Below are 26556 nucleotides of genomic sequence, written 5' to 3' on the forward strand. Positions count from 1 at the left end.
TTAGTTGTAGCACCTAAATGGGGCAAACCTGTTTCTTGATGAAGAACATGTTTTCAGTGTCACATTTGTCATCATTAAGGCTTTGGGAAACTGGGTTAATGTGTTCAGTTGTGATTGTGCACTAGCAAGATGTGGATGGCAGTGCACCTGCCTTGTGAGGTGGGGGCATCTTCCCACGTGGCCTCGTGTGGTTTGTAGCTGTGAATTCCTGTCCCAGCTCTTCTTTACAGCTCTGGCAGAACAGTGCTGAAATTATTTGATGTGTTCCAGTAAAGCAAGTGACAGCACCCAGCAACTTTTATTCTTTTTCCATTGGTTTCTTTATTAGACGTGGTTTAGTCCTTTTTTTTGTGTGTGTTGTGAGAACATATTAATGTTTTTTGATTTAGCAAGTGTTGCTGCGTGAACTGCCTTCAGAAGTAGACTAATGTGGCAAGTTTAAATCAGTCATCCTTTAAAAAACTGAGATCTTGTTTATGTATTTAATTGAGGTGATTAAACTACAATGAAGCTTGTGGCTTTCAGTAAAACTTGTTCCCAAACTTGCAGTTCCCAAACTTGTCTGTGGTCTAGATTGATGTCTCTGTTCTAAGAAAGATTTGGCTCAGATGGCCTTCAACAAATTGGGAGAACCAGGGGATGTAATAATTTTATTGAATTTTGCTCTCTGTGTGTGACAGAGGCTTCTGAAGTGCCCAGCATTCAGGGCTCGGGGTGTGATCATGGTTGGATGATAGTGGTGGTAGTTTTCTACCTGTCGTAATTTGACCTGACCAAATGATGCCAGACTCTGAGAGCTTTAACTGAGGACTCTATTCTGCCAGGCATTGTTTCCATCAGCTCTTGCTGTTTATAAATATGCAAGATAAAAAATTAGGAATAATTTTCTAGTGCAAGTGCTGTGTTTTTGCATTTGTTTTCAGTTCTCTAGTTGATATCTGTAGGTTAAATTAAAAGTGCGCGTTGTAACCTGGAGGACTTCAGTGCCTCAAACTTGCCTGTTAATCCATTAGATCAGCAGCACATTGCTTCACTGGCAGACCTTGCCTTGTTTTGGGTATTTTTGCCATTGAGGAAAATTTAAGATTGATGCTTTGCCTTTGGAATAACGGATTCCTTGCTGGCCCTGTGCAAATGGACAGGGTCATCTGCATCTCCTGGGTGCAGTTGAACAATCTGTGTCCTGTGTCAGTGTTACAGCACGGTGCTGCGTGCAGGGGGTGGCTGTGCTGGGATGTGTCACTTGCCTAAAGCAAGTGCTGTAAGCTCAAGCTGTGTTGCCTGAGATTTTTGGTGTGATGATCTGGGTGAGTGAAGATGTCAAATTTCAGCTGTTTATTCTCTATAAATTTTTTTTTAGATAGTTGCAAGTAAACAAGAAGTATTTCCACCACACCCCTTTCTGTCTTTGCTATTTTTTGAGCTTTCTTTCATTTCACTTCCTGATGGGTAGATGGTGAGTTCTCTGGCAGATTTATCTATTCAAGTGCTGGTGTATTTTCTCCTGAGAGAGCAAGTGTTGTGGATTCTACTCTTGGCAAGTATATCTTCTTTTACTTGTTTTAATATCTTCCATTTTCAGTATGTCTTCTAGTGTTTTCATGGCTGCAGTCCTAGATCTGTTGCATTAACAGATTTTTGTTTCTTCTTTTCACCTGGGGTCTTGAAAGGCAGATGTTCCAAAAGTGACTGATTAGGTACCAACACTTTTGGAGAAATAAAACAATTATCTGATCTAAAAGAGCATCTACATAGTTTTACATTATGCAAGCCCTGCTTTGGTTGATAATCGTGTTGGATAGGTTTTGATTTCTGCCTGTTGTTGGTTTTTGTTTGCTTCTGAAGTGAGAGGAACCTGTAGCACTTCACAGCTGCAGATAATTTAATTCCAAGTCCTTCACCAAGGTCAGTGGGATTTTTTGTGCTTTGTGTAATATTGAGCATTTATTATTCTTAGTCAGAACTTGTTTCATGTGATATGTAAGACTGTAACACTTCTCTGTAGCACCTTAATACTATTTGCTTACGGAAGAAACGCTGTTTATTTAGTTTTTACTGTATTTATAAAACTTGGAGGCTGCTTTTTAACTGTACAGTCAGAAACGTGTTCTTTAAAAAGATGAAAAACAGGATTTCTGAAGAAAAGTTGTATTTGTAGACTCCACTTCCTACTTTTGTCTTTGTATGGAAGTTTACTGGTTCAGTTATTTCATGACTTTTCTGTGGGTTTTTTTTTTAATCAATGCAGATAACTCTTGGTTTTAGTTCTGTGTGTTCTTTTCGCAAAAGGAATCCGATGTATGTGTGAGTTATTGAACACTCCTGGTGTGTTGAGGCTTGTGTTGTGCTGTTCTTCAATGCTGGGACTTCGCTAATTAACAGGTCAGAATGGCTTGCACCTCTTAAGTCATCAATGTGGAAAAAATATTAAATAAGATGTAATGAAATAATGGGTTCAGCTCTGATGCAGATAGGAAAGCGATGGCTCAGATATTGGAGCGGTAACAAGTGAAATGCCGAGTTTGGAACGTGATAATTCAGCCGGGCTCACGGTTGTGACAGCTCTGCAGAGGTGAAGAATGGTTCTCGAGGAGGATTTTTTTTCTTTCCTCTTGGCAGCGACAGTTTCTGTGTTCCCCTGGGCCGGGGGGTGGGGAGCTCTTCCAGCAGCTGCACACAAACCTGTGAGTGCAGGGATGGCCCAGATTCGATGCTGGAGCTGCAGGCAGAGTTCTGCTGTGTGTTAGCACTTGCTTCATGTGACGTTTGACCGGATGAAGGCTCTCAATCATGTGCTAATGTGTGACACTAAATGAATGCATATTCTGTGTGTGGCTAATAGAAGTGTTTCTCCTGCTAAAAAAACGTCTCTCCTATATTAGAACTGATTTTGTGCCTCCAACATGGAGGTTCCCTCAGAGCAGAAGTTCTGATGTCAAAACGAAACCTGGTCAGTGTATCAGGACCATACTGCAGACGTTTTACAGTTTGGTGCTTAATCTTTGGGTGACTAAAATTAAAAGGGTTATAAAAATTTCCTTCTGTAGAAATGTGCTATTCTGTATCTTTCTGTCATTGTATTTTTTGATAAATGCTGGTGTGCTCTGCAGAGTAATTAAGGGAGGACTCTGAATAATGAGCTAGTTTAGAGTATCATCTGCTCAAAATCCAGGCTCACCTCTACCTTTGCCTCTCCCCGTTCTCTTGGTATGGCCATACAGATCTTTATTGTGGCCGAGCTGGTTACCTGCTGGTAGTTCTGTCTGGTTTCCAGCTGTCCCCAACCAATGGAAAGGGAAAGACCAGTGAGGTATGAACCATCTCACAGAATTCCTATTTAAGAGGAGCAGCGTCAGGATGTGCTGCTGGGTTGCACCAAACACGAAATGGCAGCTAAAGTGGGTCTTTCACCTAGCTCCTGTGGATATGGTTGCACTAGAGCAGCAATAGCCCAGGATTTTTCTGTGGGGGCTGCCTAAATATTTACCAGAGGTCTGTATGATTCCTCAGCCTCCAGCGTCAGGGCTGGAGCTTGTTGTGATTACACCCTTACTGGTAATGTTTGAGTTAGGCTTTCCTCTGCGCTTAGGAAAAGACAAGGATTAATGCATATTCCTCCAGCAGAATACAGATAACCTCTCTTGACCCTGGTGATCGACTCTATTCGCCTTTTATCTCTGCATTCTCCAGGGCACCAGCCTGAGGCCATGAGACACAGGATGTGAAATGCCCCGTGCTGGTCCAGAGGCTGCTTGGGGAAGAGTTTGCCTTCCTTTCCCCATTGGGCTGGCATCCTCTGCAGTGGTGTCTTGTAGTATGGCACAGGAAGGCATTGTAACAGAGGATGATGAAATATTTTTAGGGTGTGCTCTATTAATTTTAACAACTCAGATTTGTTTGTGCTTTTTATATGCCAGTGTGTGTATTTCTAGAGATGTCAATATATGTGTAGAGACAATATGTGGGATTTTTTTAATGTCACTGTCTTTTATGGAGAACATCTGCTCTGAAATTGTTACAACAATATGCAGTGATGCTTTTATAAAATATGTTCTCGTAGTTACTGTGTACCCAGGCAGTTTAATAAACAGTAAAAAATTTCCAGTATAGTTGTATACCCTACCCAGTTAATTACACTTAGTGTTTAGAATTTCATCAATCTTAACATGTCACATAGACTATAATTGTGTGACCTTTTCCTTAAATTTTCATATCAAAATCCTACGATAAAGCCATTAGCTTAGGAGTTTCAAATCTGAAAAATTCATAATATAGATAACAGAAAAGCAAGGCTCGCATGTGTGTGTTAAAATAGTAAATGGGTTAAAGTAGCACAGGCATAACTCAGTACTGTGTTGGCATAGTTCTCCCCTTCAGATGGTAGTTTGGAATGTGAAGCCTCTTCCTATATGTGCTGGAGCAGAGCTAAACTCTAATGTCACTTGCAGGAGAAATTTAATACAAGCAGCTTGTGCAGAACTGACCTGCTGCCATGGTAGCATGTAATATATTTAGCATGCATGTGTCTAGTAACCATGTGATCTTAGACAAGTGAATAAAGCAGAGAAGCTCTCAAAAGTTAACATTTCTCTGAATGTTTTCAGAGTTCTGTTAGTTAAATAAAATGTTATCAAACTGTTTAAAGAGACTCAGTTTGTAGCTGAGATGTAACCAACTGAGAGTTTGGAATGCTGCAGCAATGTCTCTGCATGTCAGTGTAAGAGAGACAGAATTCCAAAGTAGTTAGAATTTTTAAATCCACCATAATTTTTGGAGTGTTTCATTTTGAGTTTTTGTGGCTCTTACGGTTCAGTTTTCTGCTGCCATGATGACCACAGATTAAATTTTAAACAAAATCTGAAAATAGCAATCTGATCCTCAGGTACTTAATCTTTAAGAAAAACCCACAAATGTAAATTTTGGCACTGCTGTGATGTTGTCAGAATGTCTTGGTATCATCTGTGCTTAAAAGCTGAAGTGTCACATGCTTTGTGCAGATTTTCCAGGCCACCATTTGGGAGATGATAAGCAGGGAAGAGTGGCACACATAAGTCCCCTAGCAAGACAGCGTTAAAAAGTGGATAATCTCTTTAATGGAATATAATCTCCCTTATGCAAAATCCTAATGAAATGTAGTATTTTCCCTGCTGATTTGTCGTAGAAAGTGTGATGTTGATGCTGGTTTACAGTTTAGGGGTTTTGGATGTCTTGTGCTGAGCAGAGAGTGAGGTGATTTGCTCATTGTCCCGTTTTCCCTGTGGGCCCAGGTGAGTAGAAATGTCCTGGGCTGGATCCAAGCAGCAAAGTGGAGCTTTAATACTGAGGGTGGGACATGATGTTTCTACCAACACATTGCTGAAGGTTTTCCTTCGTCTCAGCCTTGCACGATCCTTAGGCTGGAAGATTCAAGTGGGCTGTGAATGCCCTGGGAGTTCCTTTCCTTCTCAGCTCAGGTGGTGCCACGTCCTGCCAGTGGGACCTGAAAGCAGAGGAGTGAAAGGTTCCACCTTCCCCCAGCTGTGATTTTAACATGCCTTTTCCAGCTGTCAGCTTCTTTCATCTCTTCCTCTTGAGAAGTCCAAGTAGACACTTTCTTCTGAATAATTTGTTGTTGGGTTTGGGGTTTTTATTGTATTCTAGATGCACTGTCATTATGGACCAAGGATTGAAGATACTTTCTCTTGTTTCCTGTAGTTTTGGTCGATACTGCATTTGCAGAAAAATTGCAAGGAAGCATAGTAGATTTTGTGTACTTTAAGGATGCACGTAGTAAAGTAGCATTAAAATGTCTTAAACTTTATAGAAAACTGGAATTTATTTCATGAAGCATCCCTTATGTCCCTTAGCATATGTCCTTTTTCTGGCCCTGCAGGGTGTAGTTGTGTTGGAAGCCATGGTTGGTCGTTTTAAGTGGTTCAGAATATCGATAATCTTCCTGCACAAGTTCCTGAGTTAATGACACAGGAAAACAAGGTCCCTTTAGAGTTCTCATTTTGGTTTTTCCAGCAGCCTGGATCTGAGACACTGCAGAACCACCAGTGGAAACTCAGACCTCAAGCAAAAGCTGCAGCCTGTTTGTAGTGGCTTAGTCAGTGCTATTGACAAATATTTCTTCAGTTTCATGATTCACTGTTGCTTCCCTCGTGACGGTTCTAAATAACTTTTTTACAAGACCTGAGTCTCGTGCTTAATTGATTTATTTTTCGGATGGCCAAAGAATATCATGTACATCCTTGAAAGACCTTCCCTTAAGGTGAAATCCTCAAAAGTGAATGAAAATCAGTTTCTTTTTAATGCCTGTTTGAATCTACTAAATTTAAAAAGCCAGGTCTGTGTCTTTGTTCTGTGCTAGGTGGCATCAAATCGGATAAAATGTCACAGACAAACTTACTGTTAAGGCTTTCTGCTGCTGTCCTCTGCCACACTTCTGCTTTTGAGGACCTGCCCTTCCCTCCAGTGCCTTTCTCCCAGCTGTGCATGGTGAGAATTTTCCCCGAAGGAACTGGACTCATTCAAAAAAGAACAAAGCACTGAGACTTGAGAGCACCGCACCTCTGTATGGGAATTTTATGGCGATATTACCGTCCTGTTCAGGGATATTGTGACTTCTGTTCCACCTAGACAAGGGCACCCATTTGACTGAAATGAGATTTTTAAATCAGAGGATTCACTAAATAATTCTTCCTTTCCATGCCCAAGCTGGCATCTTGCAGCTAATGCAGATGGAATGATTTGGCAGCAGTAGGGTGTGAGAGCAGAAGTCTTGGTTTATTCTGTTTAAACCAAAGCTCAGTGCTGCTTTAAATGTTGTTATTCCTGTGCAGTGGATCTGGTTCCTGCATGCGGATCTCTTCCTGAACTGTGCAGTGATGGTGGCCTGAAGATTTTCTGTGGTGCTGTTTCTGTTGTGGAATACTAAAGGCTTTGTGTTATTTTGGGTGAGTGAAGTAAAGGGGAGTGCCTGCCACCTCTAAAGGCTTGCTGAGGTTGTTAATCAGATATTACCATCAAAATGAAGTACATTCAGTGGTAGACAAAGAGGAAGGAAACCTACCAGAAGCCAGAAGGAAGAATCTCCACAAGTGTTGGTTGATGTAACATGTTAAGAGCGGTGTCTACTAGAAGTACAGGGTAAGCTTGTTTTGATTCCTATCTTCCTTTGAAAGCAGGCAAATGTTTATAGCGTGGAGGATGTCTCCACCCCTCCCTCAGTGAAGCTGTGTGCTGGAGAAAATGATGACACTGGATGTTGGTGAGTTCTCACAAATCTAAACATAGCCCATAATCATAGGTGTGTCTGTGCAAGGGTAAAAGTGTACTAGCTCCAGATGAAATCATCAGATCAGCTTTTGAGAACTAGGTCCAACTCAGTGCTCAACCTTCTGGGTTATACTAAGAAGTCTTTGTTTCAAATCTCAGTTTAAAAATCTGTTAACTTGGCAGCAGGATGGAGTCTGCTAAAAAACCAGCTAGCAATCTGTGGTTCGTCTGAATGCAGGGAGTGAATTGCTGGAAAGATCCTTTTCTCCCAGTGGGAAGACAGAATTCTGTAGTCACAGTGTTTTGTTTTCAATTTTCTTTAAGCAAGTCTGAATGCATTTCCTTTACAGCTTCTGTAATCCTACCTCAAAGTGGAGGATATGAGGTGAGAATTAAGGGAAAAGTAAAACTCAGCCATCAATACAGTTTCCTAATTAAAATCCACTTCGCTAATTCCAATTCTCATGAGCTGTCAGGGGTATCTCGTATTTTGGCATACAACTGTTCAGTGTTTGCTCTGGGTTGGCTGTTCAGTTTTTATTGAGCAACGTGTGGCCTCATGTGCAAGACTTGTGAAGCATCACGAAAGAGCAGATTTAACAGGACACCATTTGGGAGATGATAAGCAGGGAAGAGTGGCACACACAGGATGGAACTGGATGCTGGAAGTTTCTGGCAGTGTGACTTGTATCCAGTTGGAGTTCGTTGCTGTGTATCCGTGTTGCAGTGAGGTGACTGAAGGTATGTTCAAAGGCACACCAGTACTGGAGGGGAAAACACGTTTTCAATGCAGGCCAGAGCAGCAATAACAGAGCAGAAGAGGCCCTGGCTGTGCTGTCCCTCCCAGGCTGGGCCTTTGCTGAGGCAGGTGAAATTGGAGAGCACAGCACTGCTATCTGCTGTTTGCCAGCTTGCTGTCAATATTTATTGCTTCAGCTGCTGCAAGGCTTCCAGTCAGCATGTGAGAGAGAAATGCTTTAATGTCCTGAAGGCTCAGAGTACTCAACAATGAAGTTTTTTTTTAAGAGGAGTTAAGATTTCTTGCAGGTGCAAGAATGCTTCTCAGAGGGTTCTTGGAAGCTGTGCATAAACTGTGTCAATTTGCTGTGGTTTACTTTTTGTTCGTGTAACCCCATATAATCATGTTCACTGGTTATTTATGTAGAAAGAGAAAAATGAGATAATGTAAAATAATTAAGTTAGCATCTGATTCTAGTATACAGAATCCACTTTAATGAACGTATTTAATATCTAATATCTGAGGGTTTTTTCCCCCAGATAAAGAAGTACATAGGGTTTTTCAGAAAGACATAATTCCTTATCATATGAGAAAGGAACAGGAAAGATTGCAGGTGCTTTCATGTGTGCTCTAATGATACTGAAATGAAAATAATTTCTGTGTCTAAAGAAGTTTGTCACTTCACATGAGGAGTTCAACACCAACCTGATCTCACTTCTCCCAGCTCCTGGCTTGACTGAGGTGTGTGAACTTACACATTGCACAATTTGAGCTACCAGGGCTACAGGCAACATCCAGGTTTTATGGTGAAATGCAACTTCTCTTAACCACAATACACCTTCAAGAAGTCATTCACTACGAACTGCTTTGCATCTGCTTTGCAACTCAGATAAAGTTCCTGAGGGCTCCCAGCTGGGATTGTGTCAGGGATGAAGACAGCATGGATGGAGGGGATCCAGCAGTGTATGTGGAATACTGGTCTGGGTATGTTCTGAGGAGGTTCAAATCACTGATGCCGTAATTAAATGCTGAGATGTCCACTCTAATAGTGCAGGAAATCATGCAGTCTCCTCTTCTGACATGGTTTCAGGACTGCTTCTTGGTGTTCCTGGCAGTTTCTGTTTTCTCATTTTTAATGCATAATTGTTGGTCTGGATGGCCAGCTCCAGTTCTAGTCTGATTCTGAGGGACCCTGGTTATTGTCAGGTCTAGGCAGTCACTGCATCAGATACTGCTTGGCCAACTGAGTGGTGAAGATGAAGATGTGTCTCTTACAGTGTCAAACAGCTCACATTTGCATCTGATGTTTCATGTCAAAGGTAAATGAATACATTTGTTTAAATGTAAGAGGTTTTTAGTAAGGGAAGTCTACAATAATCTGAAATTGTCTGAGCTTCAGCTTCACATTCCTGGCTCCTCAATGCAGTTGTGAAAATAGCCCAGCTGCCTTTCAAATAAGAGCCAACTTCCTGTGGTACCTTTCTTTTCTCAATATTCCTTGCTCTCGTTGGGCTCCTCAGTGATGTAACACAATACTCGTGTAGTAGATTATCAGAAGGACTTTGTGTGGATCACTTAACTGGTTCTTGCTTGGGACCTCGATTAAAGTTTTTCTGGTCCTTCACTTAAACTTCTGTCAGCTGAATCTTCTAATCCACCTTTTTAGTGGCCCTCTTCATGTAAGATGTTTATCAGAGCTTGTTGACAGGAAGAAAAATTGAGATTTTTGAAGTTTTAAGGATTTCTGGTTTTAATACAATAGCGGGAACAAATGGATGAGAATTCTCACTTCTTTTTATAGTCATGGAGTATTTTTCTCCAGAAGCTGTTGAATCAGATATTTGAATACATGTTGCTATCTACCACTTGAATCACATAGCTTTGCTGTGAAGCAAAGAAGTAATGTTACTTAGGGTCAAGCAACTTAATTTTTCCATTTGCAGCAATTGGCAAGAAAGAGCAGATGGTAAAACTGAATTATTTTGCCTGTCTTGCAGGTAATAACAAGTAACAGAGTTACTGCAGCATCCTGAATTTCAAATTCCCAACTAAACCATATTGACTGACTTTGTATGACTTAGCTAGTTTCTTGCTAAGGACACAATAGTTTTGAAGTTAGTTTTAGAATTAGGTTTATTTCAGAGAACACCTTATATTCAGAGACTGGGTCTTACCTGAAGAGTCAGTGTTCTCTTAGCAGTGTAGCTAAGGTGACATTTTTGCAAGAGAATCCAAGTGACTGGGTTGACCTTAATGGCATAAGAGTGCCCAGACTACCAGACATCACCTGCCAAAAAAGAAAAATGTTTATATACAGAAGCAGAATACATTTAGAATAATATTTTTGGCAAAAATGGAGTTTACCACAGTAAGTGTGGGTGTTGGGGTATGGACTAAATACTAATGTATTGAGCTTCTGGATTTAATGCTTGTCCTGTACTTGCTTAGGACAGGCTTAGCTCGTGATTGATTTTAGGAATATGTACATCCAAATGGAGAGCAGTAACACTGTTAAGATGAAGTACTTGTATTTGGATCGATAAAGTGTTTTGGACTGTAAGGAATTTCATTCTAGGTTGCTTTTAAAAGTGACTGCTGACATTGGAGAGGTCATGGGAGACAGACAGTTTCTTGCCTGTGGTGCCCAGCACCATTTTCCTCAGTTCCTTGGTGCTGCCTGTGTGTAATCCTTTAGCAGATTTTCACAGCTGAGGTGTAGCTGAGTGGATTCATCTCACTTGTATGTTACTTTATTATTTGCTACCTGTCTGCCTTGGATTCTGAAATGTTTAGATTACAAAGAATCTGACTCCATGCATGTCTGGAGAGGACCTGCTCTGTGATCTGCTGTAGCTCCCCCACCAACAGCAGTTGTGGTTTATTTTATTTAAATATGATGGGACTGCTTGATTAAAACAGTGCAGAGACAGGAATAATCCTTTGAAATGTGATTTTAATATCTTAGAAATACTAAGTATATAGTATATATTTAGTATAGCTTTTTAAAAAATTTTTATTTAGAAGTTTGAACTGGTGATGTATCTGAATTTTCAAAGCAGAGATTGATTTTTGAACAAAGGCTGTGGCAGCCACAAAGTAAGAAACTTGCCACTAATCTTTGTTAGAAACACGTAGGCGTCTTTATGGTTTGCTAAGTGTCTTTCTGAGGCATGCAGCCTGCTTGAAGCATTATGTTGTCGTGTCTGTCTGGTTTATAATTGTTGCACTTCAACAATATGACTGCATGCTGTCATTTAATCAGACATCGAATAAATTATCGGGAAAGCTTTCTGGATAATTGTTCAGTGATTTAAAGCTTCTTATAGATCATTGATGTATTTTTTCTCTCTTGTATTTCTTCTTGGGTTTCCTGTCCTGTTCCCTTTAAAAGGGGGGGGGGGTGTCACATGGAATCCTGGGGAAGGATGGAAGCATGTAGTTGGTAAGAAGGAGAAATGGTGTGGAGACAGCAGGTTAAAAAAGCCCTAATAAAAAACCAATAGAGATGGGAGTTGTGCAAGAAGCTTGGAGCCTGTGGCTTGTGCAGAGCATGAAGAAAAGCTCATCTGTAACATCAGGAAGAGGCAGATAACTGAGGATGAGCCAAACCTTGGGAAGATGTTTCCCAAGTCCAGAAGGGGAGCATACAGCGCTGTGCGTCACAAAGCCACTGGTGGCTGAAGCCAAACTTGGAAGCCAGAACCCATCCTGCAAGGGCACAGTGTGCAAGGAAGAATCTTGTTTATAATCCTTCTATTTTCCATTCTCTCATCTACTCACATTTGTTCCTTGCTGAGAACTTCAATAAAACCTGGCATTGTTAGGTTTGAAGGCCGACTTGGGGAAGCTCTGTAGGATACAAGGTACAAGCAAAGCCACAGAACGCTGGGGCTGCCTTAGTGTCACATTCCTGAAGTCAGCTGTAAATGGTTTTGATTGCTGTAACGTTTGTTCAGGAACATGTGTTGGAGTTGCTGGTCCTGTGGCTGTTTGTTGTATTACCTCAACAGTTTGTACTTTGCAGGCACAGGGGACAGTTTCTCTCTTTGTAAATACTAGCAGAGAATTACTAGAAGTCTACTCACTAGTTAGTGTTCAGACGTCACAGAGTTTTAGAACTCTTGCTGCAAATCCAAAGTATGAGTTTGCTGAAGTACCAAATTGGTACAATTTTCTCCAATAGGGAAACTCTGTGATAAATAAGATTGCCCCATAATTTTATGTTCTGGTTTTTTTCTTTTTACTTTTTTTTTTTTTTTTTTTTTTTTTTTTTTAATTAGAAGAAAGTAAAAGACAGACACAAATGACTTTTATTTCCATCGTTCCAAGGAAGAAATCTGTTGTGGTTTCTACTTTTGCCTTGGGAAAACTGTACCAGTTATACATCAGTCAGTTTGAATATACTGAGCACAGACACTGCTTTACCTGACTGCAGAATTGCTGCTTTGGCATTTGCCACAAGGAAAGAGAAGTGCAGCCTGCAGAATTTGAATGCAATTTTAGAGAGAATATTTGAAGGATAAGAGTAACAGATCTCATAACACTGCCCTACACTATGTGCTGCGTTCTGAGTATTTTTTCTGCCTGTCCTAATTTCTGTACATTTGGAATCTTATGTCAGGATGCTGTTTGATTTAGCTCAGTTGGCACCTTGTTGAATTTTGAACTGTGTGTGAAAGTAGTGCACTGTATTTGTACTTTTCTGATGTTGCTTTTGTGTGTTTTTTTTTCCTGCAAAATCATCTAGTAAGGTTATTTAGGTAAGCCAGAACTTGCATAGATGGATATTTTTGTCTAGTTTCGGTTATGAATGTTCCTTTTTTTACATGTAAAGATGTAAAATCATGTTTCCTCTCCAAAACATGCACACAAAAAGCTTCAACACTCGTCAGAAAGGATAATCTACTTAAATCGTGTTCTCAGAGACAAAAGGAAGAACAGTGCTCCGTGTGGGTTAGGATTTCCATATAGAAATGCCAGGAACCTGAATTGAAGTTTACTTGGACATATTGTTGTTTATGTTTAAAATGTTCCTCCCACTGAATTCAGCCTGGTGCGACCATGTTAAAAAAAAAAAAAAAAAGGAACAGAGCAAACCTTTAAACTTAATTACATACAGAGGGATGAAGACAAGTAGTGACCACATACACACACAATAAAAGTGATGCCGCTTGTCTAGAATTTCACAGAAATATGACCAGGTGAATTTAGGACTTAGCAGCTGAATTCTGTTCCAGGAACTGTGAAACATCTCTTATCTTTGTAGAGTGAGCAGGTCTGGGGATGGCAGAGTTCTGTGTGCTCTGCTGATTGCCATGAAGATAAACAGAGATGTGACAAATGGGGCAGAGCCATTGTGAGAACTGGGAGATAATGAGCTACACCTTTGCCAAAAGCACGTTGCTGTGCAAAATAAGATTATCTGTATTCTCTGATCTATTGATAAAGTTAAATTGAGATGGGAGAAGTAATGAGCCAAGGTAGCTGTAATTAAAGCTTGAGTGTCACTGCTGGAACTGATGAAATATGAAGACTTCTGGAAAGAGATTTCGCAATGATAATATTTTTTCTTAAAGCCATGACTTAACGGTATGTTAAATGTTATCTAAAGATGCATCAGTGAGCCTGAGGAAGATTAATGAAGTATTAACATGTTGCAAGACCAGAAAGTTCTATTCTGGTTGGTAAATATATTAATAAGAAACTGAACAGTACTTTGTTTGTATTTTATTCTCTCTCATTGTAAGATGAAGAAAAATATAAAAATTAATTTTTGAATTGATTACACTGTTAGTTATTTGTTGTTCAGTTAATCACCAGTGCAGTGTGAAGGTGTCTTGTTCAGCTGACTCTCACCCAATCATCATTAGGCTGCCTTTAAAGAAATGAATTTATTTTCCCCTCTGAGAACAGCAGCAAGGTTTTGGTGATCCCCATCCCAAGACTAACATAAAAAATCCATTTCACAGGGTTTTGTCTCCTGTACAAAGGAGTGCTGTTCTGTGGCAGCTTTTTGTTGTGGGCCCAGTGGTGTATAGGTTAAAGCCACCTCTGGCAGACGTGTTCTTATCAGCATTTTGGAGGGTTCAGCTGGTGGCTCCCCGTGTTTAAGCCCAGGAGGAGCTGTAATAACACAAATGTGCTTCTGTGCCATTTTTTGGCCACTTGGTAATTAAGTTCCACAGCTAGTACAAATTCCTGATAAGAATGACGCAAATGTGTTTGATCTTGAAAAACATTTCATGTGTTTTAGATGTATGTCTTGCTTCAGGAAAGAAACCTTCCCTCTTACATGGCTTATAATGTACAGATGTCTGTGGGGTTAAAAGCTGGGTTTAAATGCTTTGAGTTGCACTTTGAGCTTGTCATTGTGAACGCTGTCAAGCAACAATTTTACACTAATTAAAAACCTGCAAATGTTCTTTTGTTATGGAGCAATCATATCCAAACTTAAGTTTAGATTTCTGCATCTACAGCTGTATGTAGGGAAAAAAAGGGAGAACTTATCCAATCAAAAGTTCTGAAATTGTGATCAGACTGACATAGTTGTTGTAGAAGCTCTGGTTCATTCACTGGGAAATCAGCCCTTTTGGCCTCAGCTTTTAAACATTGGGTTTTGTTTTGTTAAGAGTGTCCCGAATCATCTTTGTGGCTATTTCTGTACACCACGGAAAAGTCGCTTCTTTCAACAGATTACATGATAAATTAGGAGCAAGTTTCTTAAGAAACTCTCTGTAGCATGTTTTCCAGACAGCTCTTCAGTCATGCAGTTGTTTTCTTAATCTGTTTGTAGAAGTCTGGCAGCAGAATTCTTGTGATTACTTAATATTTTATATTCTGCTTGTATCTAAAATTGGATTTTAATCCAGTATTGAAAGTTTAGTTCTCTTTCTGTGGTCTTTCTCCACTGTTAGCTCAGCAGTTTCCAGATCTTTACTTTCTAACTGTGCTCTAATGTTTTTTTGAGAATGCAAGGATCAATTAGTTTAGAAAAGACCAAAGTTATGGATGGGGATAATAAAATAGAATTTAGTGTTACTTAGAAAAGATGTAGTAAATATATATGCTTAAAGAGAAATCCTGAAAATGGCTGCTTTGGTTCTAGGGAGTATAAATTATAAATGCTCACAGTAGGATGACAGAGATTCTTTGGACTGAAGAGTAGGCCAAGAATATTGAGTATCATTAAAAACTGAACCCATTTAATTGACAGTAACTAACCAGAGCAGAATTCCTGGCTGTCCCTGGGCAAGGCCACATTTGTCACTTTGTCCAGGAGTCCATGTGCTGTCACAGCTGGTGCTGGTAGTTCTGGAAAACTGGTCTGTCAGGTCAGGAAAAATGGAACTTAAAAAAAGAAAAGTGCATTCTAGGAGTAAGAAAACCTGTTTTTAAAACAGGCATTTGAATCTTAGCTCATTTTTGATACAGTTCAGATTTCTGTAGTTCTGTGTGCAAGAAAATGGAGTTTTTCCACTTCACCCGAGGCTGGACTGAGTGCCTGGAGGAGAATGGCAGAAAGAGCCTTTTGGAGCAACAGCAGACTGAAGTAGCACTTGGAAGGTGTAGTTCTGCACTAAGGATATTTTTTGAAAATACTTTATGGTCTTTTCTAATATGCCTTCAAAACATAATTTGAAAAGCTCTGTTACTTACAAACTAGGAGCTCAAAAATAGACTTGGTGTTAGTTTGGGAGCTGAGGACTGTGTTTGGCTGCAAAACTCCACAAATCTTAAAAGTACAGTTTATTTAAATTGTCTTGTACCAAAGGTGTGCCTTGTTCTTCCCAGCTGAAAGAAACAAGTGTTTTATGATGCATAAAACCAGAATATCAATAAAGAATTGTTTATGGCTTCCTGTTTTTTTACGTTGTCCCACTTTAGAAAAAAGAGTAAATTTGGCTAAGGGTTGTATTATTGTTTTATAACAATGCTTGTGTATCACTTGGTGGCTAAGGACCTTGAAGCTGTGAGGCCACTCTCATTTACTGTGAGGCTCTGCTTGGATGGAGAAGAATGGTTTCTAAACTGAGGATGGAAAAAAGATTTATTTCCGAAGATTGTGGTGCAGCAAGTAGGGAGAGATAAATGACAGCATGTACCCTTGTTTTGGAAGGGGTTAACAGTTCTACCTGACATTGCTTACAGCAGGGTATGGTGACAGGGCTAGAGAAATGTGGCTGGAGGAAACTCTGGCACTGGCTTTGCACACCTCTGCAAAAACCCCAGCGAGGATGTGAGTGTGGTCTCTGTTAAGTGCAGACATAAAGGTGTGTAAGATCCCTTGGCTGGGAATTTTAATTTTCAAATTAAAATGCTTCCAGGTGGTAGCAATGGGGTTTAGAGCGGGGCTGGTGGAATGTTTAGAGCACAGAGATGACATCCCATGGACCTCAAGTCCGGTCATATCTGAGTGAATTTATTTTGTGTAATTTGTATGGGTTTTAGAAAAAAAAAGGTGTTTGGAGTTGTATGCTTACTTCTTGTGGGTTGCATCTCTTTGAGGTTCTGAAGAAGAAGAAAATGTTCTTCTCTCTCACTTCTGGACACTGAAATGGAGTCTGGGAATCATGTTTGACCTTGCTCCACACAGCCCTTTAACCTTTCGATAAATTACTTTGGTGAAGACATTCTTTGACTCCCTTTTTTTCCCCTGGCTACTTCTCAGCACTGTGGAGCAGGGAGAGAGGACACTGACGTTTGTCCATTATTAGCACTGTAGAAAAATGAGATGCTCTGTGGTACCTGGTTGTTGGTGTGCAGCAGCCAACACGTGGTGGGGCTCATCTCTGTGCTGCTGGGAACGGGAATTTTTATATTCTGCTGATGCGAGTGTGCAAAGTGTCAGAATAACCAGCAGCTGATCAGTCTGTGCTCATCAGTCCGTGCTGAGGGGGCAAATCTACAAAAATATCTCCTCAGGCTCCTTTAAGACTAGAAAAAGACCTATTAATCTTGCTTTAGTGAAAACGACTGTGTGCCGTTTAGAAAGCCGCAGCCAAGGCTGGTGTGAGATGCATCTCTGCAGATCCGTGTTCTCATGCAAATGATCTGACGTCAGGACACTCGTTCCTTTGTGTGCACGGCGGTAAATGAGCCGTGAGGAGACGGCGACTGTCACATGTAACCTGTAACCATGGTGGTGCAATGGAAGTTCCAAGAAAACAGACTCGGAGGGAAATAAAAGGAAATTAAATGGAAGGAGTATGATTCTGACACAGTTTTTCCTAACCTGTTCTGCCAGGAGGCTTCCAGACCTTGTGCAGTTTTGCACAGATATAATGTGTTTCCACTGAACCCTTGAAAGAGTCGTTTTAAATAGGTCAGATACAGTTTCCTTGCTTTAAAGTTCAGTCTCTCTCAACAATCTGTGAAACTGAAAGCAATCTTGACAACAGACTCAGATGAGCTCCTGAAGATGTGCAGTGGTGAGGGTGTGTTTCTGCATGTGGTTCTGTTGCCTGTCAGTAATTAGTGGCCTGCTTTCACATGTTTTGGGGAAGAGAATAAATCCAGAAAATTTGGAATCATTTACTTTTAAACACTAAGAGAGGCTATTATCTGGACAACTACAAATACAGTTTTTCTTGCCTTTATTGCAAGTTGACATTATTTTCTGTTTGAAGCTCATAATGAAGCATGTGGGATTTTTTTCCTTCTTTTTCTCTTCTTACTCCAATTATTTTGTTTAATAGATGCCTGAAGTCCTTCTTTAAGACAAACTGATTTTTGCTTGTGTGTGCACGTGCAAGCAATGTGAAGCAGCTTTGGTGGCTGTGATTGGATTCTGTCACTTCAGGAAGTAGAGCATTACCTTCATCAAGGTTACTTCGTGTTAGTTTCATATTTACTCTCACATATAAATGTGGGTTGATCTTTATGCGTGTATCAGCAGATTTTCCTTTATTTGGGCAGAAGTGTGTTGATAATATAGATGAAATGGCTTTGTGAATGAAGACCTTCACCTAATGTGTGTTTGTAATGCAGCTGTGATTTAGCAAAATGAAAACTCTGCTAGTTATGTTTCTGATGGAGCCCTATGTTGGATCCAGTCTTACGTCTCATCTTAAATCGTTTTGTTGCTAGTCAGGATAGAAAATAAAACCACAACTGCGACATGATCAAGGATGAATAAAAGGAAAAGTCATTCTTCTCATTAGAAATGTACCATGCCCGTGTCACTGGCAGTAAGTTCCCATTGGGATGTTCTGAGCATGCATGAAAAGTGATTTTTTTACTGCACAGGTTTCTCTGATTCTGCAGCTGTGTCAAGGTCCTTTCTGCCCTCAGCTCAAGCCCAACTTCCGTTTCAGTTCTGAGCTTTGGAAATCACCTTGTGTGGGAGTCCAGAACGACAGGGATGCTGCATCCCAGAGCAGGGCTGCCTTTGGGAAATGCAGTTCCAAGGCAGGTTCTGGTGTCCATAGCAACCTGTGGGAGAGGGAGGAGAGCCTGGACTGGGATGGACACACGGGCAAATAGAAATTGGGAATTTCTGAGTATTGAAGGTTGAAGAAAGTCAGACCTGAGATGAGAGGGAACAGTGAACTGTCATAAATGGGAAATAGCTTGAGGCTTTTGTGCCTAATAGAGCATAAGCATTGTAAAAGACCTGAAATGACACCCCAAAGCTGTAACGAAATGTTGCTGAAAATTCCTGTTTCCCATTTCCCTTTGTGTGACAGTACACAGAGCAGACAACAGTGTTTCCCTGCTACTGTGCCTTCCATTAGCTCATACAAAACATTTGTGCATCTCTTATTTTGTATTCTTTGGTGTATATATTGCATAATCTCACATCATATTTATCTTCCTCTCTCCCTCTTCTCTGGAGTTCCTTATTGTATTCACTGCATAGACTTGCTTTTGAGCATGTGTTGCAGGAGGCAGAACAACTCCAGAAGTTCCTGATTCAAAAAAAACCCCACCTAATATGTGGTTTATATTTTTATTATTCTATTCCTGTGTTCTTCCTTGACCATCCTAATGATATGTGCTAATAGTGGCAGATAAAATGCCGCACCAGATGGATCTTTGGCCTCGTGTGGTGGCCATTTCTGTGTGCTAGTGATAATGGAGGGGAGCACAGGAAGGACTCTGGTAATTCTGTGTTCAGAGAATTGGTTCAATAATACATGGCAGGTTTAAAAAAAATGAAGCCACACATGAAGGAGAAAACAAATTTTGAGATCCTTTGATTAGGTATGTTCAAGGGATGCAACCAGATTTTTCCAGAACTAAATTTAATGTGTGATCATAGCATGAGCTGAGAATTTTTTTTTAACAAAAGTGGGATAAATCGATCTGCCAACTGTTGTTTCCCTGGAAGATATTCCCTGTGTGCTGTTGGTTGGATAGAGGCTGGTTCATCTGGTCTTCACTGGCTGTTAATTACCCTCTTAGCAGCACCTTGGAAGAAATCTTTTGCATGCAGAAAACAAAAGCAGTGCAGTGTTGAGATGGCTGTTTTCAAATGTTTTGCTTTATAGACAGTGTTTAGCGCATATCCTTTAGACCAGTGGACATCATACTGTGTGTTGATTTGATTTTAAATTCCATTAAATAGTATTTCTAAATACTCTTGGGCATTTTGCGATTTTTTTTTTAAAGCAGTCCTTTGTTGCTGTCAGGTAAATAGAAAATGACATCCCTTCATTTTGTGATGTTCCTCCACCTCTGTTTTTTTTTTTTTTTCTCCCAAGAACATCATGTCTGTCTCCTGGGTGTAAATTGAATGTATTGTGAAGTGCAGCCTGTGACTAATCGCCTCTCTGCTGTCTGTGCTCATTAGCTGGCTGATGGTGATGTGGTTGCACCACTTTCTACTCGTGGCCTCAAGGATACGGCGTGGTGACATCCAGATTAAAACATGCAGGGCTTGACTTCAGAAGGTGTTTTGGGTTGGGAAGTTAGAGAGGTGATCAGCTGATATTGGGGCTGGTTTTACCCCTTTGAATGAGTATTGGGTGGTAATAAGAGAAATAAGATGTACCTATTTCCTCTTTATACATTCTAGTGTACCCTTTATGTTCTAGAGGCCATTTCATTTAAATTGTTCTCCAGTTTTCTTCAACTGATGTTATCCTGGAATTCAAACAGTATGTTGCTTAGCATTTTTTTTTTTTTTACTGAAAACACATTTAAAGTTTGTTAAATATCAGGTAGTTCAGTGCAGATTTAAATGTGGTGGCACACTGCATTTTCAAGTTTCCTGCACATTTGTCTTGGTGAACAGCGTAACAGTGAAACAGGTACTGGGCTGCAAAAGGGTATGGGTTCACAAAAGGAGATGTAATTTGGCTTAGCAATGGAGACTTGTTATTCTCATGATTTTGTTTTGTTATTTTTGTGATAATTTTACGAGAGGAAACAAGCAACACAAAATGTTTCTTTTTAAGGTTTCCTAAAATATTGAATGGACTTTACCAAAACTTGGAAATGTGTGAAACCTCAGATAACTAAAGGCCTAAAGCTTAGAGTGACGAGCACCAGTCACTTGGACAATTGTATTTTTAAGGCATTCAGTTGGGAATGTGTGAAATTTTTGGTCATTTGAGGTCTGTAATTTGTAGGTAGAATGCGGCAAACCAGTTGGAGTTTAATTGGAAGAGGGCATGTGGTATAAGACTTTGCTAATGAAAACACTTGATTTCTCACTGAAATTTCATAATACACATGTTTTTTGGCTCTATGGGCTTTTAATGATACTTCCTTTCTAGTAATTTGTACATTAATATTTTCAATTTTTTTTAGGTGCTTGTAAGAAGAAGTAGGAATCATTTCTCAAGCTGAAGACAAAGTTAAAGAAAACTGTATCATGTGTTAGAACACTGAAGAGGGACATTTCTTGGATTAGTTCATTTCTGGATTGCTAAGCAAAAGAAAGAAGAGGCGAAAATGGGGAGAAAGAAAATACAGATCACGAGAATAATGGATGAACGGAATAGGCAGGTGAGAAATAAGAAGTCTGCACGAACAGGTCCATCAGTAATCTTAAAAATTAATGGGAAGTTTGAATGCATTCATCCTAATTCACTGTTCTAAAGCTGAGCTTTGTCTTCGTGTATCCATGGATGCCCTTGCCAGAATATGAATAAGAAATCTCAATGATTTTATGACTGTTTGATGAAAAAATTTTATTTATAAGTAATAACTCTTACTACTCAAAATTTAAAATTGCTGTTCCTATTGAAATGGTACCCTACTGCATTACCAGTAGAGTGGAGGGATGTTTTTAAACAGACACATGAACACTTACTACTGGCGACAGAGAAAGGACGAGAAATTCAGGAAGGATCTAGTAAAGGTATTTTCTGTAGCACTTGGACAGAGGAGTTGGGGTTAGCTGTGGGCAGTAGCTACAGTGCTTTGGCTACAGTAACAAATTCTGTTAACGTTCTATTTAAAAGATTTATATCGATTTGTATTTTTTTAAGAGCTGTTTGCCACAACAGTCTTTAAAAAAATGGTCAGTCGGAAGGGAGGAGGGCTCAAACTGAGTGTTTTGGGGAAAGCTGCTCACCTGGCTGCTTGTGCCCTAAGAGAGAGGTGCCCTGTGAACTTGAAAAGTACCAAAAGTTGATGAGACTTGCAGTAATGTTTCCTCTTAACTCCTAAATTGCTACATGAGATACAAAATAAAACTTTAATTGGACACTGAAATATCTAGTGGGATAACTGGATGCTATCATTTTAAAGGCAGATTATTTCAGCAATGACTGAAGATCTTTAAGAGCAGTGCTGGTGGCTGAGGCCAGAGGTGCTGCTGGGCCAACTTCTTTTGTCCAGTGATGGTCATGAGCAAATACGTGTGGGCTGGAGATGCACATGTTACACGACCCTGTAATCCTCTTCCAGCTTTTAACTATTCTTAGCTCAGGGATTTCCTGAGCTGGATGTGGTTTCCGTAGATTTAGTAACCATTAATGGATTTTTTGTTTGTTTGTTTGCTCCACCCCCCAGCAGTGAAGTTGTTCAGTTATCCTTTGAGCCCTTAGAACATGGCAGCATTTACAACATCTTCTGTCTGGACTTTCCTAAGGCTCTATTGCCTGTTGTTTCAAGAAACACCATTTTATTTACCCTTTGTCGTGGTTCTGCCAGTTACTTAGCTCTTGTATGGAAGAGGCAACAGTGACTTCCTATTTAGAGTCTGGCCACATTTGCTTGTTTTCTCTTAAAATCAGGTTTTCTTCAGGCTATAGCTGCCTTGTTTGCTTAGTTGTTTTAATACAGAATTTGTCCCACACCTCTTGCTCCTTTTCCCTCAACCGTCTGGAGTATTGCTCCATTATTTTTGATGGCCAAGGGACCCAGAATTCAGGATGCAGGCAAAATATGGACTTATATAGTGGTGTACTGCTGTTTTGTTCTGTTCCCTTCCTGCTGTTTGGTTTCCTTTTTCAACTTGTGAGCAGCAGCCTGACGTTGGGGTAGTGTCAGAATTCCATGGGACTCTCTTGCTGCTGACACATCAGCTCAGAGCCCATTGTTTTGTTGGCAAAATCAAGATTGTTTTTCTCCCTGTATCACTTTAAAGCAATGTAAACTCTGAGAAGTCTATATATAGCAAGAAAAGTATTATTGGAGTTTGGGAGAAAGCCAAGTATTGTGTTTGAATAGCTTTAATCACCCAGTGACTTTATGTTTGATGTAGATAAATGTCTTAAGTACACGTAGTAAAAGTAGATGAATTAATGACTTCAGTTCTTTTCAGATCTTGCTCTACAACTTAAAGCACGTGGAAGAGGTGGAAATTAATCCCACTTATTACTCTTTTTATGAATCTGGATTAAGTTAGGCAACCTTGGTTTTGTTCTGCTTGAGAAACAAACAGCGTTACGCTTCTACCCTGACTTTGGTGAGGTGTTTTTTTTCAGGAGGAATTGTTTTTTTCTTTTGAATCCCCATCCCATTGTTCAGAATGAAACAATGGAAAGGAAGAGAATCAGTGCATTTGTATAAAATTTTAGACCACTTACACCATTGCTGTGAGTGAAGCAAAACAGGGAGGTTACATTCTAGTTTTGTTTCTGGCAGATTCTTGCCTGGCACCTTGTTGGGCTATGTGGTGACGAGGAAGAAGATTTAAGCTCTAACCTAAAAATAAAATTAGGCTTGCATTATGCTTTTTCTGTGGAAACTCAGATGAAAACACACTGCATCTTTTTTTTAAAAGGTTTTAGAGAGATTAAATAGTTTTTGTTAGTGGAATCTTACTTTTTATACGTAGAAGTATCAATGGCCTTTATCCTCACTGGTGTCCTGTGATTTTGGTAGCCAGGATATAGAATTTTAACACATTAGAATGCCCTGATGCACTGGGCATTTATGAGGTATTTCCTTTGAGATTTTTTCATTGACCCAGATGAGTAGGGCATTCAGGGTTTGTTTTGGACAGAAAGTGCAGTTCAGTTGTGTCCTGTCAGTTTTTCTTTGCCATGTATCTCTGGTGAGTAGATCACTCAAGAACGTGCCTATGATGTCCTGGTTGGATGTTTAGTTTGAGGTTTAGATTATTTTTGTTTGAAAATATAAGTAGAATGGGACAGAGCTTTGCCTGCAAAGCAAGTTCATACAACTTGTGTGGGAAGAAAAACTACTGTTTTGTTAGAAGCATCTTATTTCTGATGGGATTGTATGTGAGCTCAAAACAGAATATATAGACCATTCCTCAGGGGGATTATGATTGTCATGAGACTGTCATTGTATTATTAATTAAGCAGCTTTATCTGCTTGAATGAGCTGTAGGACATTTATCTTCATTAAGCTGAAGAGACTCCAGTGCAGTAAATTAGATATCAAAGGAGCTCAATCTTGCTGCCTTTGCTGTCTCCTCCTCACACATTTTTTTTTTTTGCTAAGCAATATTAAAATAGTGCTGGGGAAATGATTTACCTGCAATAAAGAGACATATTTTTTGGGTTTGATGTAGTCCTAAATGGAAGGGGAAAAAAAGAGAAATTTACAGAACTAAGCCTGCTTTTGGCTTCTGAGATGAAAACTGAGTTTAAAATCATCTGTGTGCATTGAAGTAAGGCTTGGAGTGCTTTGGCAGAGGGGTTTGTGCTCAGCACCGTCCAAGCACCAAGTGAGAAGCTGGTGCCAGCTGAGACTCCCAACTGAAGCTGCCTTTGCAAGAGGTGAGAAAGATGAAATTCCAGTAAAGAAATGAAGAGCTCTTGTCCAGGATCCTGCTGGTCCTCGGTGGCAGTAAACCTTCATTCTTTTGTCTGAGGACTTCTCCGGGTGACACAGCACACACACATCTTGTTTATGATGCCTTTTTCCTGACAAACACTAAGCAGCAGTACCACCCTATAGCTGCTCATACTCAGGCAATTACCTTTTGTGTGTGTCAGAAGGACAACAGCTGGATCTGTGTATCCTCTGAGGCTGTTAACGTGGTGGGAAGAAGAGGATATATTTTGTATTATTAATGGTATTAAGAAAGTAATATGTGTGAGATAATGAGGAGAGAAAAGCCTTCAGGTGTATAAATACAGAAGAAGTTTCCCATCCATTTTCCAAAAAACTTGATGTACAGCTTGGTAATTAAACTACAGAAACCCAGAGAACAGGTTTGATTGTTTCTTGTGTCTTACTTCATTCCTCTCTTGCAAAAGCTCATTGACTGTTGTGTGTTGGATGTGGGGTGTGTGGGTCACTCACCTGCCACAGAGGCTCATGCTTGGAATTGTAATGCATTGACACTTTCATATCCTTAGCTGCTGTTCTTGTGAAAGGAATAATTTTTAAACTTTTTTTTATCGTAGCTGGTGGTAACTTTCATAACTGTTTCCTCCTTCCTTGATGGGCAAATGCTCCTGTGTGATTGTCTGTAATGGATTTGTTTCCCCACAGCAGTTTTAACTGGACAGAATTATTGTGTCCTGATGTTTCCAAGTGGCAGAAGTCAAATTAGAAGTGAATCTGATTAGATTACTTAATAGCAACAAAATAGCTGTATTTCTTAGCTTTGCATAATTAGAAGTGCATAGTAACAGTGTTACTTCCATTGATTGTTCTGTTTTCTTTGATTTTACTATAATTAAGGTTGTAAGTACCACAGAAGAAAATATTGTGATACCTGGAAAATCAGTCTGTTGAACAGAGGAAATAAAACTAAATTATCCTATTCCAACTAAAATTCTAACTAAAATTTAACTCTTCTTGGTAGTTATTTACCAGTGGAAGAGTTGAGGGTGTGTAATTGTTTAACTTAATCTAATAGAGAACATTAGACCCTAAAACTGGCACCAGGTATTGCAGGTTTTATATATTATATTGTGTTAAGCTGCATATGACAGTAGAAATAAATGGTGTAGGCCCAGTTGGTGTATTCCTTGATTATTTTCCTTCAAACCCTTGTCATGTGTTTAAAAAAAAAAATAAATCATTATTCTTTCTTCTCTAGGTCACCTTTACAAAGAGGAAGTTTGGATTAATGAAGAAGGCCTATGAGTTGAGTGTGCTCTGTGACTGTGAAATAGCACTCATCATTTTTAACAGCTCTAACAAACTCTTTCAGTATGCCAGCACTGACATGGACAAAGTTCTACTAAAATACACAGAATACAACGAGCCCCACGAAAGCAGAACCAACTCAGACATCGTTGAGGTAACAATTTGAAAAGACACGCCAGTCTTCTTATCTCCTTCATAATTAAAATATAGAACAATGTAGAGTCTTTTTAAGATATTTTAACCGAAATGTTTTAAAGTTATTTAATACTGTGTTATAAAATGTGAACTACTGCTTTTAGTCTGGTTTCTCTAAGGCAATGACTTGTCTTTACAGCCATGTTGTTTTCCCATCTGCCCTCCACCCCCTGCCAGTTTCTGGGAAACATGTTTGATTTCAATCACATTTGGCAATGGAAATAGAGGTGTGAAAAATGGTTGTTTTTCTGGGGAAGGAGGGGGAGAAATGTTCAAGGTTTTAATGGGGAGAAAAAAAATCGACTGAGTGGGAGAGGAAGGTCAGAAGAGTGCCCTCAGCCTAACAGACAATTATAGTTGGCCCTTTTTCTCCTCTGAGGTAGTAGCCACTTTACCAGTCACATCTTAAACATGGATCAAATCAGCCACCACCTCTGCTGCCCCGTTTAGCCAAAAAAAAAAAGCCAAAAAAAGAGAATCTGTGGAATAAATGAACTTAATTGAATTTGTTGTCCAGTGACTGTCAATTAAAATAGCAGCAGCACGACTGCAGTTTCTGCAGTAATAGAATAACAGGAATATATTTACTCCAAGGTATTGGTTTCATCTACTTTTATAATGCTTGAGCTTTAAATAGAAACTCTTTTCAGTACATAATTTCTAAATTAGGTGCAGTAGAATTCAAGGATTTTCGTGGCAGTTGGAGCCTTGATGTACTGTAACTGCATTTCAGAGCATGTCTCCAGTAGTCCTGTAAATAGACCAAAACAGGTGGCTGACTTAAGGGTTTAATTTAAATTCTGAAGTTGTCTTCTGAACAAATGCTTTGCTTTTTAGGAATGATTTCAGAATAATGATTAGCCTTGAATAGCTGAAGAGCCTATTGCCAAGGGGAT

General features: G+C 39.7%; 1 protein-coding gene across 8 annotated transcripts in view; it reads left to right on the forward strand.

Moving 5' to 3' along the window:
• MEF2A (myocyte enhancer factor 2A) overlaps positions 1 to 26556 on the forward strand; it is an 81742-nt gene that overhangs the window by 13005 nt on the left and 42181 nt on the right. For all 8 annotated transcript variants that reach the window (XM_066196343.1, XM_066196339.1, XM_066196336.1 and 5 more), the window contains exons 2-3: positions 20753 to 20950; positions 25416 to 25619. In XM_066196343.1, coding sequence (XP_066052440.1) covers positions 20897 to 20950; positions 25416 to 25619 — 258 coding nt within the window. In that variant the 5' untranslated portion in view covers positions 20753 to 20896. The remainder of the gene's footprint in view (positions 1 to 20752; positions 20951 to 25415; positions 25620 to 26556) is intronic.

Source organism: Chamaea fasciata, unplaced genomic scaffold, assembly GCF_029207755.1.
Source record: "Chamaea fasciata isolate MVZ Bird 193981 ecotype frontalis unplaced genomic scaffold, bChaFas1.0.hap1 SCAF_14, whole genome shotgun sequence".
NCBI lineage: Eukaryota > Metazoa > Chordata > Aves > Passeriformes > Sylviidae > Chamaea > Chamaea fasciata.